Source organism: Rosa rugosa, chromosome 3 (genome assembly GCF_958449725.1).
Source record: "Rosa rugosa chromosome 3, drRosRugo1.1, whole genome shotgun sequence".
Classification (NCBI taxonomy): domain Eukaryota; kingdom Viridiplantae; phylum Streptophyta; class Magnoliopsida; order Rosales; family Rosaceae; genus Rosa; species Rosa rugosa.
The window spans coordinates 27,334,085-27,347,303 of NC_084822.1; the positions used below are offsets into that span (position 1 = coordinate 27,334,085).

The 13,219-nt window shown below is 37.8% G+C and overlaps 2 protein-coding genes across 16 annotated transcripts; both read left to right on the plus strand.

Moving 5' to 3' along the window:
- Positions 1 to 246: 246 nt before the first annotated feature.
- LOC133737013 (uncharacterized oxidoreductase At4g09670) lies at positions 247 to 3,068 on the plus strand. The gene is made up of 2 exons (XM_062164644.1): positions 247 to 875; positions 2,035 to 3,068. The coding sequence occupies exons 1-2, from the start codon at positions 411 to 413 to the stop codon at positions 2,650 to 2,652; spliced, it is 1,083 nt and encodes a 360-aa protein (XP_062020628.1). The 5' UTR covers positions 247 to 410; the 3' UTR covers positions 2,653 to 3,068.
- Positions 3,069 to 8,228: 5,160 nt separating this feature from the next.
- LOC133740200 (uncharacterized) lies at positions 8,229 to 11,427 on the plus strand. 15 transcript variants are annotated; one of them, XR_009861073.1, is made up of 9 exons: positions 8,229 to 8,533; positions 8,631 to 8,682; positions 8,790 to 8,901; positions 9,381 to 9,454; positions 9,546 to 9,677; positions 9,785 to 9,873; positions 9,966 to 10,081; positions 10,266 to 10,374; positions 11,209 to 11,427. XR_009861073.1 is itself a non-coding variant. In XM_062168134.1 (9 exons), exons 5-9 carry the CDS (start codon positions 9,612 to 9,614, stop codon positions 11,280 to 11,282), a joined length of 495 nt encoding a protein of 164 aa, XP_062024118.1. In that variant the 5' UTR covers positions 8,229 to 8,533; positions 8,631 to 8,682; positions 8,790 to 8,901; positions 9,381 to 9,454; positions 9,543 to 9,611; the 3' UTR covers positions 11,283 to 11,427. The 15 variants fall into 15 exon arrangements, 13 of the variants coding, with proteins under 13 accessions (XP_062024118.1, XP_062024112.1, XP_062024109.1 ...); XM_062168134.1 differs by having other exon boundaries at positions 9,543 to 9,677; positions 10,191 to 10,340; XM_062168128.1 differs by having other exon boundaries at positions 9,543 to 9,677; positions 9,790 to 9,873; positions 10,191 to 10,374.
- The last annotated feature ends 1,792 nt before the right edge of the window (positions 11,428 to 13,219 follow it).

Sequence of the window (13,219 nt, forward strand, 5' to 3'; positions counted from 1 at the left end):
AATATCAACTAATCACAGAAAATCTCCAGTTTTTATCTCTTTTATGCTAGTCAAGAATAATAACCGATTCAATAAATCGATTCTATGAAGTTCCCCCAAAAATTTACTTATCTTATTATTAATCAAGAATTTCGTATATAGCTAGAACGACCCTCACAAATTGCAAATAAGCTGTCTTAGATGACATTGATGGCCTAGTGAGGTCTCGTTCCTTTGTAACAGCCTTGGCTGTTTAGTTTCTGTGTTTTTTTGTTTTCTTTGTTTGGGCTTCAGCCCCCCTGTAACCAAAAAAAAAAAAAAACACGCGAACACACTCTTTCTTAGTGTATTGTGACAAGAAAACAACAATTCTGAGACAAAAAAGCACCGACAAACTATCCAGCCAGTATCCACTCCCACAGCCTCGGAAAATGTCAGCGGAATCACCAATCCGGTTCGGAATTCTGGGCTGCGCCGAAATAGCCCGAAAGGTATCACGTGCCATCACTCTCGCCCCCAACGCCACTCTTTACGCCGTCGGAAGTCGTTCCATTGATAAGGCCACCGCGTTCGCCAGGGCCAACAACTTCCCTCCCAACGCCAGAATCTACGGCTCCTACGACGCCCTTTTGGACGACCCTGACGTCGACGCCGTCTATGTCCCCCTCCCTACCAGCCTGCACATCCAGTGGGCCGTTGTCGCGGCCCAGAAGAAGAAGCACATCTTGCTTGAGAAGCCCGTCGCGCTGAACGTGGCCGAGTTTGACAGAATCGTTGAGGCCTGTGAATCCAATGGGGTGCAGCTCATGGACGGTACCATGTGGATGCATCATCCCAGGACTGCCAAGATGTGGGAGTTTCTCTCTGATGCCAACCGTTTTGGTCAGCTCACAACGGTATGTGTTATCTTCTATTCATTCAGATGGGTTGTAATTTCTACTTTACAAGGATAGACAACTGTTTAGGGAGCATGCTTAGTTTCGTAAAATGAAGGCAAATTTCAACGCTGGCGAGTAGTAAGTAGCCAATTGTGTTGTTAGGCAGGGTTGACTATTGGGTTGCTTAGTGGATCATGACCATGTGGTGTTTATGGGGGAAGACAAGCTTGGACTTTGAAAATCGCTTGTTTATGTGATTGGGTCAAGTTTACAAGAAACTAAGGCTAACAATCGCCTGTTTATGTGATTGGGACAAGTTATTCATGTCTGGTGAGTGCCAGTTGCCTAAACAGCTGTTCACAATTTGCAAGGAAAAGAAATAAAAAAAAATTGGAAAAGTGATGTAGGATGAGGTTTAATGAGGGTTTACTATTTGAACATGCACTTTAAATGGAAAATCATGGTTGCTAGTACGAACTGGAGAGATATTCAGTGTACTATGGTTTTCTTTTTATTGTGATTAAGGATGTGGGGTTTTAGTTGCGTGAGAGGAGGGAAAAGGATTGGGAGTAAAATGAGATGGAAGGGGAAAAAGAAAAAGGAAATAGGAAATGGTATGGCTTGGAGCAAAGTTGTAACTCATATCCTTTTGTATGTTATCTGAATCTGCATAAAAAATAGAACAGGACAATAACCAAAGAACATTCTCATCTGCCCATATCCTACTCATTCAAATTTTCTAAATGTTGTTAAACATCTGAAATGAACCCCAAGAGTGTTGGTTACTGTTTTCGTGGTGTTAGGTTTAAAACTGGGATGACAATGAAGGGCTGGATGATAAGTTCTCGGTTGTAACCAGTTAAAAATTTACCTCTGTGTTTATGCTGCTAAATGGTTTGAAATGAATTGGTAATTTTTCTAAAAACTTAATTGATATTCATGTCTACTCTTATGTGGCTAAAGATTTTGACAGTTCATGTCATAACTCATAAGTAATGTTACACCTGAAAATCACCTAGACCCTTTGGTGGCATAGTAATTGCTGCAAATATATATTTCGCAGAAGAAGTTCAAATTGCAGTGGCAGAGATTAGAGGAGTTTCAATCTGTGTCAGCTAATGTATTTCAATCTCTGTTTCTTCTATTTTCTTTAAGACAGTCTCTTTCTTTGCCACAGATACACACCTGCTTTACATTTGCTGCTGATCCTGATTTCCTGAAGAATGATATTCGCGTGAAGCCAGACCTTGATGCTCATGGCGCTCTTGGGGATGCAGGGTGGTACTGCATCAGGGCAATCCTGTGGGCTAATAACTATGAACTGCCAAAGACAGTAGTTGCCTTGCGTGGCCCTATATTGAATGAAGCTGGGGTGATTTTATCTTGTGGAGCTTCTCTACACTGGGAAGATGGAAAAGTGGGAACCTTCCACTGCTCTTTCTTGTCAAGTTTGACAATGGATATAACTGCTATTGGTACAAAGGGAACGTTACATGCCAATGGTTTTGTTATCCCTCATCGAGAGAAAGAGGCTTCTTTCTCTGTAGCTTCTGAAACTGGATTTGATGAATTTGTGACCAGTTGGGTACCACCGCCAAGTGATCACATTGTTACCACAGATCTTCCACAGGAGGCTCTTATGGTAACAGAGTTTTCTCGCTTGGTAGGGATTGTTAAAAGTGGTTCTACACCTGAGAAGAAATGGCCAATCCTTAGCAGGAAGACACAGCTAGTACTTGATGCTGTCAAGGCATCAATTAACAAGGGTTTTGACCCTATACCTATTGAATATTAACCGAGGAGTATCTTATCTGTGTCTTCGTCTTCATTTTTTGCTTGAGGTGTTGTTGCTGCCAATAATAAGATGCCTATCCGTTTTTATGCTTGGTTTGTTAGGTTCATGGCCTCTACCCTCACTCCGGCTCATGGCCTAGCGAAGCCATATTGTGCGATTTGGTTCATGCTTAGTTTGTCAGGTTTATGGCATCTATCCTCATGTCGGCTCGGGCCTGGTGAAGCCATAATATGCAATTATGTATAAATGTATGCATGCTTGAATAAAATTAGTTGTAAAAATCTCTATTGAAAGAGACATGGAACTCCTATTTGACTCAGTATGTGAGCCTTGTTTGTTTTTTGCTGATGTATTATTAATCACTACATGTAGGTTTTTTACATGTATTGGAAAGATGATGATTCTATGATGTTTAAGTTTTTCCCTTTTTCTAGATTTGCCATGAAGTGTTTTCTTTTTCTTTTTATTTATTTTCAGACCAATTTTTCAAAAAAGGTAAATAAAAAAAAAGTGTTTATCGGGGATTAATAAACGTTTTATTGGGTTTTAATTGAATTTTAATAAATGTTTTATTGAGTTTTATTGGGTTTTATGTTAGATTAGGTCTTTTCCAACCCAAGAACTAAAAATAGCCCGGGGGCTAAATTTTAGTCCTGATTTCTTTACTATTTATCGATGTGACATCAACTGTTTCCAACCCGTCTAGACTAAATTATAGTCTTAAAATATATTTTCAAATTTTGAATATGTTATATATACATATGTATTTATATATATTATGTTGTAAATATTATTATCTATGTGGATGTCCATGTAAATACTTATTAGTTATGTACTTTGATGTAAACTTTACCTCTATATAAAAGAGGCTAATGAGACAGAATGATAACACTTCTACTTCCTCCCATCTATTTTCTCTCCATCTTCTCTCTACTTTATAACACGTTATCAGCATATTTTGTTTTTTTTTTTTTTCTTAAAAACTCGATGATGATCTAAGATGTCTTGGCGCAACGTTTGTTGCTTTTGACCATGATTCATGATCTATGAGTTTTAATTTTCATAATTATATCGGTTGATTTTGTATAACCTATATATGTTTTTGATTCGCAGGTTATATAATTATGCAAACAAATTGTTTTGATTTGGATATATTACCATGTTTCCTAACAAATCTTTTTTTTTTGGCATTGAATGTTTCCTAACAAATCTTGAATTCTTGATTAAGGGACGGCTAGCTGCTGACTTGCTATCAAATCATTTGGTTCGATTGGATTTAGCAACCCGTTGTCAGTACTCTTAATTTTCATTGTTTGGTTTATCAATTTGTTATTCCCAATGTCGTGAAATGAGCAATCTGATCCTTTGATTTACTTGATATGCATGAGATAATTATGAGCAATCTGATCCTTTGCTCGTAAGTTTATGGTTTCAATTTGATATTTGCTATTACAGGCCCACATTTCACCAATATGAATAACCTTTTTTGTTTTCCGTTTATTATCGATCATTAATCAGTTCCCAAATTTTCAACCCTTTGTTAAGGGTAGTCAAAGCAATTACATCTGACAAATATATTATTGCATTTTTTTTTTTTGTGTCTGCATACACACTGCAAAGCACGCTCTACCAAACATTTCATATATACCAATATATTTTTGTCTTCTATTATGGGTACATTCTTTTGAAATCCAGGTATATTTTTTATTAATCTATGGATTTCATTTGTTTGAGAAATTGATATAATAAACCCTATATTTATCTAGTTGTGGATCAAAATAGATCGAGACCTAAAGTTTCTTGATCCGATAACATGAGGGCCTGGAGTTTCTAGAGGGTTATATTATCAAAATTGCAACATGAAGTTTCTCAGAGCCTATACATTTAACGAGGGCCAGAAGTTCCTCAAAGTTATACAATGACCACATGTAGTGATCCCTGGTCATATGGGGGACCTAAAGTTCCTCAAGGGTCATGAAATGTAAATTGAAATTATGACATGAAGCTCTTTAGAACTTATGCAATTACGAGGGCCAGAAGATCCTCAGAGTTATATAATCGAGTATATGAACTCACATATTTTTTATCCCAATAATTATAAGAGGGCAAGAAGTTCCTCAAAATTTTTAGGTATTGGGGTTCCCTCCTCCGCACGACAATGTGATTTTGAAGTTCCTCACCTTATTTTGATATTATGTTCTTGTGCAATTAGAGGAAAGACACAAGATTATCATATTTGTAAAGTTAAGCAGACCAGAAGTTTTGTGTACTTTATTCATTCACGGAACCAGAAGTTTCCACTATTTATTTGTTTATTTATTTTCCCTGCAATTTTTCTATTTTGTTATGTACTTTCATTACAGTACTTTTAAATTAATCTTTTTTTACTCATACAGACCAGTAGTCCTATATCTCGAACATATGAATTTCGAATGTAATATTTTTGAACCAGAAGTTCAAAATTTCATAGTAGAACCTGAAGTTCTAACAGTAAAGCTCAAACCCGAAGCTTTGAGTATAAAATATAAATTAGTTAAAAGTGAACTTGAAGATTCACTTTAGTCACCTCAAGCCTAAAGTTTCGAGCACCAAATTTATTTGAACCCGAAGTTCAAATTACAAAATCTTGGAACTTGCAGTTCATAGAAGAAAAAAAATACGAACCTGAAGCTTCGATTACACATATAATTCATTCTATAGTTTATTTGACTTTATGTCAACTCGAACTAGAAGTTTCGAGTAAATTTTCATATGTCGATTGATACATTCTTCTTTATGCCTGCTTAAAGCATTCCACCTTAGAACATGAAGTTCTAATTGTGCATACTCGAGCCATAAGTCTTAAGTGAATATATAGAAAATTTATCATAAAGTTTTAATCTGGGTCAACCTCAAACCTGAAGCTTTGAGGGGATTATTTTGACACCAATTTAAAAGTAAGCAGATATTTAACCGTTGGTTTATGACGACCAGTATACCCCAATGTTTCTGGTGGCTTTCTCCGGGTACTTCACACAGAATGCTATACCGCCTGGGGTACCGATCCAACTCCTAAATCCTGAACCAAGAACACATCGTTAGAGGGGTAAACCGTACCAGACGGTTTACGCCTCTCCGATGCCTGAGTGAGAAACTAATATGTAAGTGAATCAAGTAAATAGTGGATAGAGGAGTTATTACCCATAAAAGGTAGTTGTACTGATGCTTTTATACTCTAGCATGGGAAAGGAGTTTCCCCTATCTTCGATGTGGGACGCAGGCTGTTCTCCTGATGCCTTATCAGCCCTCTGTTGTGTAATCAGATGGGCTGTGCTAGCCATGTCCCGAGCCCTGGGTGCCCGGGGTGACATCCCATATGAATCCCGCCATGGTGGGTTGTGAACCCGGCCCACGACATAGTACCTGAGAGTCCCGATGGGCCCCAGTTGATAGTGCCAAACCTAGTGAAGACTTCCCTAGTATGTACAAGTCCCCCAAGTTCCCGTTCAAGATGTTTCTTGGGTGGGGACTTAATATTTTAGTCACAAGGTTTGATACTGGTGTGCCTGTAGGGAGTCCCCCAAGTTCCCGTGCAAGAGATGTCTTGAGCGGGTTACGCTGTAGGTAGCTAATCTACAGTGCTCCCAATTTAACCCATAAAAGTTAAAGTAAACCTTTGGGTACCGTTGGAGGTCTTGAGCCTCCGGTACCAAGTGGGGTAGAATGAGGGCTTGGGACTCTGGTACCCGGAAGGGTAGAATGAGGACTTGAGCCTCAGTACCCGGAAGGGTAGAATGAGGACTTGGGCCTCGGTACCCGATGGGGTAGAATGAGGACTTGGGCCTCTGGTACCCGGAAGGGTAGAATGAGGACTTGGCCTCGGTACTCGAAGGGGTAGAATGAGGACTTGGGCCTCTGGTACCCAATGGGGTAGGATGAGGACTTGAGCCTCGGTACCCAATGGGGTAGGATGAGGACTTGGGCCTCTAGTACCCGGAAGGGTAGAATAAAGACTTGGGTCTCGGTACCTGATGGGGTAGAATGAGGACTTGGGCCTTTGGTACCCGGAAGGGTCGAATGTGGACTTGGGCCTCTGGTACCCGGAAGGGTAGAATGAGGACTTAAGCCTCGGTACCTGATAGGAGCATTTTAATGTTGTATTTTAATAGTTAATTCCTCATATTTTGCTGAGTTAATTCCTTAACGAATCGATTTTTAACTCAATTTCTATTTTTTAGGTACATTGGAGTAGATGATGATGAAATAAGTGTTAGGCCCATAAAATGATGGAGAAAAATGGAAATGCACTAAAAAGTTCAACTTTACACATTTTCCTACTCCGGCTAGGAGAAACCAAGCCAAGCAAGGAAGAAGGAGCGACCACCTGACCAAATGAACTTCAAATGAGCTGAAACCTTCCAGATCGATTATAGACATCCTAAGAAATATTTTTTATGAAGAGTGCAAGAGCCAAATAGAAGTGGAAGGTCTTCAAATAGTTAGCCAATTTTTTGCAGAAGCAAAACTGGAAAACTGGACTTGTAAGGAGTCCAACAACCATTCCGGCCCAAAGGCATGGAAATAAATTCTGAAAATTTGACAGCATGATCTACACTCATGGTGGATCATTTCATATGAAGAAGTCACGGGAAAAATCTGAAGTCTTGGTGGAGAATTAATTGAAGGAAAAATGAGCAAAAAGTGACTCAAACCTAACAAATTCCATTAAGTGTTTAAATATTCAAACCTAACAAATTCCATTAATGTTTAAATGCTCAAACCTAACCCATCATCATTTGTTTAAGGCCAAATAGTTTTGTTTGGTAGCCTATAAATAGAGGCTACAACAAAGAAGAAAAATACATTCCTTCATCCATTTCATCTTCTTTGTCTCTCCATTTCCTCTCCATTTTCCTTAGTTATTCTCTAGCTTAGAAACACATTCCTTCATCTATTTCATCTTCTTTGTCTCTCCATTTCCTTTCCATTTTCCTTTTCATTCTCTAGCTTACAAACACATTCCTTCATCCATTTCATCTTCTTTGTCTCTCCATTTCCTCTCCATTTTCCTTAGTTATTCTCTAGCTTAGAAACACATTCCTTCATCCATTTCATCTTCTTTGCCTCACCATTTTCCTCTCCATTTTCCTTAGTTATCACTTCCTTGCCTAAAAACTATTCCAAGACTCTACCCAATTCACTCTTCAAACTTCTATCACCTACAAGACCGTGACTACCATCCATCCATCAATCTACAAAGCTCTTAGGCGCTAAGTCAAGGACGCTCCACCACCATAGTAGAGACGAGTTCATCACCTTGTTGCCAAGCCGCTAAGGAAAACGCTTCAAAGTGTAACTATCATTACTAGAATAATGTCATTAGACATCACCACTATTAAATCGGTCAGGATTGCACCTGATGTTAAAAATCATGTTAACATCAGTTTGTGAAGAAACCGATTTCTATTGTTATTATGGACATCAGTCAGCAAAGAAAACGATGACAAAAGTTTTGTTCGAAAAATTTAAAAAAAACGCGAAAGTTTTAAAATTTGAGAACGCGGGGACTAATCATTTCATTTCCCCCCACACTTAGTATTTTTTTCCGCTTTCTCTAAAACTATCGAACCCTAGCTAATGACTTCAGCAGCTCACCTTGTCGACCTCATCATTCTCCAAGCTGAAGTTCATCGAGTCCCCGACCTCCTTCTCCGACCCAAGCCGACTGGAGCCGCCTCCGACCTGACCCCGAGTCCCAGACCTCACCCCATGTTCCCCTGCCTCACTCTCTGACCCCGAGTTCCCTATCTCGTTCTCCAGACCTCGAGCTTGAGATCCGATCTGACTCGATTCTTCTACACTATCATCATCTGCACTCAGGGACGGAGCCACTACTTGGGATGTAATTCCCTTTTCTCCTTCTCTAGATTTGGTCTCTTTGCCCCATTGCACTGTGTTTGGATTTCCATATTTTTATTTTAACTGTTTTTTTTTTCCAGATCGGAAAGTAGAGACACTGTTCATCCTCGTGCTCGTACGGTTTAAAGAAGGGTATGATCAACTTCTCTTCTACTGAACTACTACAGAAAGAATTTTGGTGAGAAAAGGCTAGTTTCTCTTTCTTGATTTTTGATCTCTCAAATCGATTTCTCTTTCAGCTTGGTTCAATAAAAATTCAAAAACTTGGGTGGGCTCTAGTATTCATTTCGATTTCAAGATTATGTGTGTGATTTACAAACTTGGGTTCATATCTGGGCAACAGAACTGAGAGTAAGTTTTTTTATTCATAGTTGTTCACTTGCGGCTTTGTTCTTCTTGATAGTGAAATCTTGTTTCATTGTCTCAGTGATAAAACTTATTGATTGTATTGCCTATTTTCTTTTCTTGTTCTTGGTTGGAAACGTTAGCACTCATCAATTGTAAACTGTCCAACTCAATGTACTATTTGTTATTTGCTCGTAAACATTTATGATTAATGTCAAGACAGTTTTAGTGGATCTCCCATCCCAGGACTCCAAATTAATTGGAATGGGCACTGGGTAATAGACAGGTGATTCAGTATGCAATACATATCACGAAGAAACTGGTGTGCCATGGTGCTACATCTGCCTATTGTAGAGAAAACTTAATACATAGCTTAGTGCTCATACTGAAGATTTAGATTGAAGTGTATATTCAAGAAGCTTTGGGCATCATATAACAGGCTGTAATATTTAAGAAGGTTCTCATTTGTAATGTTTGCATGCCAGGAAGAGCAGTTGAAGCGGATGAATGCTGTGGAGATTATGGATGAGTCTCCAGCCCATTTGCTTGGTTCTGCAAAGTAAGATTTGTCAAAGTGTCCACAAACATGAGTTATTAACTTCTTTGTAGTTTTGGTTTGTAAATTACTAACTTGTTTTCTTTTTTAGCAGCAGTAAGTCAGACAATGGGCTTAAGAAACCAGATTGTCAAGGAATCCTAGATATCATGACATCCGTATGGATGAAGTATATCCTGCAAAGAAATCTAGGTCCAGAATGCTATTTGGAAAGGAAACTGTCAAGGTACATTTTCTTACCTATGTTATCTATCTCTTTTCCGGCAATGTTTTTTTTTTCTCTTGTTTTAATTCAGATGGTATTTTGCAAAACTACTTTATTATTCTGTCTAGGAAAGTATTTCAATGGAGCCACCTATCAGCCTTAAGAATCTCTCTGCCTGCTCTAGTCTGGCTTCTAAGAGAAAGCACCAACAAATGGGGTATACTCTCAGTAACTCTTGTATATTTTATAAAAGGTAGGCACATTTGTGTGTCGTATTGATCACTCTCTCTCTCTCTCGTATCTGTACAGGCCAGAGACTGCAGCTCAAAGCACGGAAAAAGGTGTAGCTAAAGCTGGCCAAGCAAATGAAAACTGTAGTCAAAGTACTTTCCGTAGTGTTACTGAGATTTCTTCGGTAATGATAGGTAATCTGGCTTTGGATCTGTTGATATGATATATTTCGTGACATTCATGTTATCTAGATAATCAAAGAATATGCTTTAACAGTTTTATACTCATCTTACCATGGTAAAGCAATGAAAGGAATGGGCGCCCTTGAATCCTCAATCGCTACTGGTTTACCTGCTAATTCTTCTGAAAGATGTGCAGATCCTTCATCAACTGGTTTTGGGAACCTTTGCTTGCCTGGTGGCAAGGTTCCTCTGGATTTTACTTTGAAAATGAGTATGTGAGTGGTGTCCTCTTCCCCAACAAGTCGGTTAGTGTACAATTAAAAGCTATTATAATAGCTTGTTTTGTTTCCTATACTTGAGATAAACTGGATTTACATTCTGTTGGCTTGTTAATCTCTCCTGATCTTACTTAGTTCTCGTTTACATGTGTAAAACCCTTAATGTAGATGAACTGCTATTGCATAAAATTTTTATTGTCTTTATTTTTGAATCCTAGTTTGTTGAAGCTTGGTTTTTGAATGAATGTTGATTGTAATCTTGTCCCGATATAAACTGTTGTAGTATTTTTGACCTTGAAAGTGTTTTTGAATTTAGATGCTATTTATATTTTATACCGACTATGGCTTGTGTTCTACAAATCAAATTATACTTCTTTCAGTTGTTATTAATGTGTTTTGCAACTAAAGTTAAGTTTCTGATTGATAACAAGAGTTGCAGTTGAAAGAACAGCTCAAGGTGACTCATAGTTTTTTACTATTGTACACAGCTGGTTTATGAATTTCTTATTTCATAGGGATCATAGGCTGTCAGTCTTACTGTAGGTAGTAATATAGCATTGTAAGATTGGGTGTCATTGGAGTAGTTTTAGGTCTTTCATGCATAACCTTAGGTTCAAAGGGGTTAAGCTTGGAACAAATTAAAGTGCTTTTACTCTCAGTTTAAGATGCCCTTGTTTTCTGCTATGATTTGTTCATGGTTAGCAAAATTCCTAATGCTTGCTTAATGGTTATAAATATTACTTATGGAATAATCGAGCATGGCCAGTATAGTCATCACTTGATTAGTAGTGTCTTAGCAGTCGCTTATCACATGCCTTGTGCTGGCATCCTCTTGATTGAGTATTGTGCTATGATGTGCAGGATTGTCAGGTGTAATGGGGGTTGCTTATATTCAAGAAGTTGGGAAAGCCAGCCTCTTTTTTGAGTTAGGCTAGCTTTTAATTAATATTTTTGTAGCAATTATGAACAAACATGAATACTAATTGCTAGGCTAGCCTTGTAGTAGGTGAATTGGGGTTTTATTTTGCGCATTTTGTAAACTGTTAAGGATGATGATTTCAGATATATATTTTGTGGACATCATCCTTGTAATAGCCCAATATTCAAATCACTCTTGTCAACTATCGAAATTGCAATTTATAACAGCAGCTATATGTTTTGTGGACATCATCCTCTTTATAGAATGTGATGTCTAGATATAAAGTTGAAATCAGTTTTAACCATAAAAACTGATGTCTAGTAATACAGATACATCAGTTCCAAAATGAAAATCGATGTTACTGAAATATACAGACATCGTTTTTTTGTCGAAAACGATATGTTACTGAGTACCAGACATCAGTTCCAAAATGGAAATCGATGTCACTAAAATATACAGACATCGATTTTTTGTCGAAAACGATATGTTACTGAGTACCAGACATCAGTTCCAAAATGGGAACCGATGTCTGTAACAGTATCAGTCATCGGTTCTTAAATCAATAACGATGTTAAAACGCAAACTTGTGTTGTGTAATATATATTTCTTTAAGCATTAAATACAATAAAATGTGAGTTTAACAATAGTAAAACATGTAAGTTTGTTATCATTTAAACCTATTTACATCGATTTATAATTAGGAACCGATGTCTACACGAATACTAGACATCGGCTAAAAACCAATGTCTGCATTTTCTGGATCTTTCTCATCACCCACAAAGACATCGGTCGGTTTTTTGTTTCTCATCGGTTTTTGGCCAATGTCTGGGGCCATAATTCTAGTAGTGTATGACTCTACTTACAATTTTTGTTTCGGTTTTGTGTGTTTGGATTTGTGAGTTGTGTAATTGGAGACATGAAATTTTTAGAATATTTTTATTAATATTTTTGAGATTTTTAGTTAATTTTGAGAATTCTTTTATGATGCATGTTACAATCTTGTGTCCTTTTACGTGTTTAGGTAATTTTCAGAGTTAGGTTAATAAGTTTGCATGCTAGAATAACGGTGAGAGTTCTTGTGTGTTTGCTTTATTTTCCAAGAGTAATTGTTATTTGTTAAGGCGCTAAGTTAAACAAGTAGCAATTAGTTCTAAAAAGTGGTAAAAAACCATGTTCAATGGTTAAACGATTCTGGAAATTACGTGTTAAATTCTATGTGTAATGGTTAATTTGCACGTGTGAGTTGATTCGAGGGTTAAATAATATTACTAGTTAAGAGAATTACGCTAAGTGTTTTTGAAAATTAGTAGTATTGGGCTTGGTAAGGACTAACCTGATCCAAGACCACATGAGAACGAATTAGATAAATGGATTGATCCGCTAAGGCTTTTCATTTGGGCTCTTATCTAGGCATTTAAGATGGACAGATCTTTGTAGCATGTTGAAATGGATTTTCTGTTTTTACACTTAATAATTCCCGAGTGGTATTGGTCTAGGTTAGGAAAGTCGATCATTGTAGATAGTTTTATTTGTTTCGTTTTTATTTTAAGTAGATTAGGAACCAAATTTCAAAACCCCCCATTTTATTCTTTTATTTGTTACTTGACCTTTTTGTACAGGTGTACCCTACAATCCCTGGACTGAACGATTGTTAATGTCTAAAAGTTCGGCGGTAGCTGAACCTTTGTTAACGCTGATCCGGTGGGAGGATCGATACTTGTGGTGTTCTCAAAGCTTCCGCTACCTGTCAAGTAAAATACAAAGGGCGTCAGAGGGAGACCGCGCTGGGCGGTCTTCAACTCTCCGATGCCTAAGTTAGTCAATGTATTTATGTTGACAAAATAACAGTAGGTAAGTATTAAATGCGTAATTAATGAGGAGAGAGGAGAGAACCCTTTATAGGTGAGGAGGAGGCTGACCTCCTCCTTGTTTTCGACGTGGGACTGATGTGCT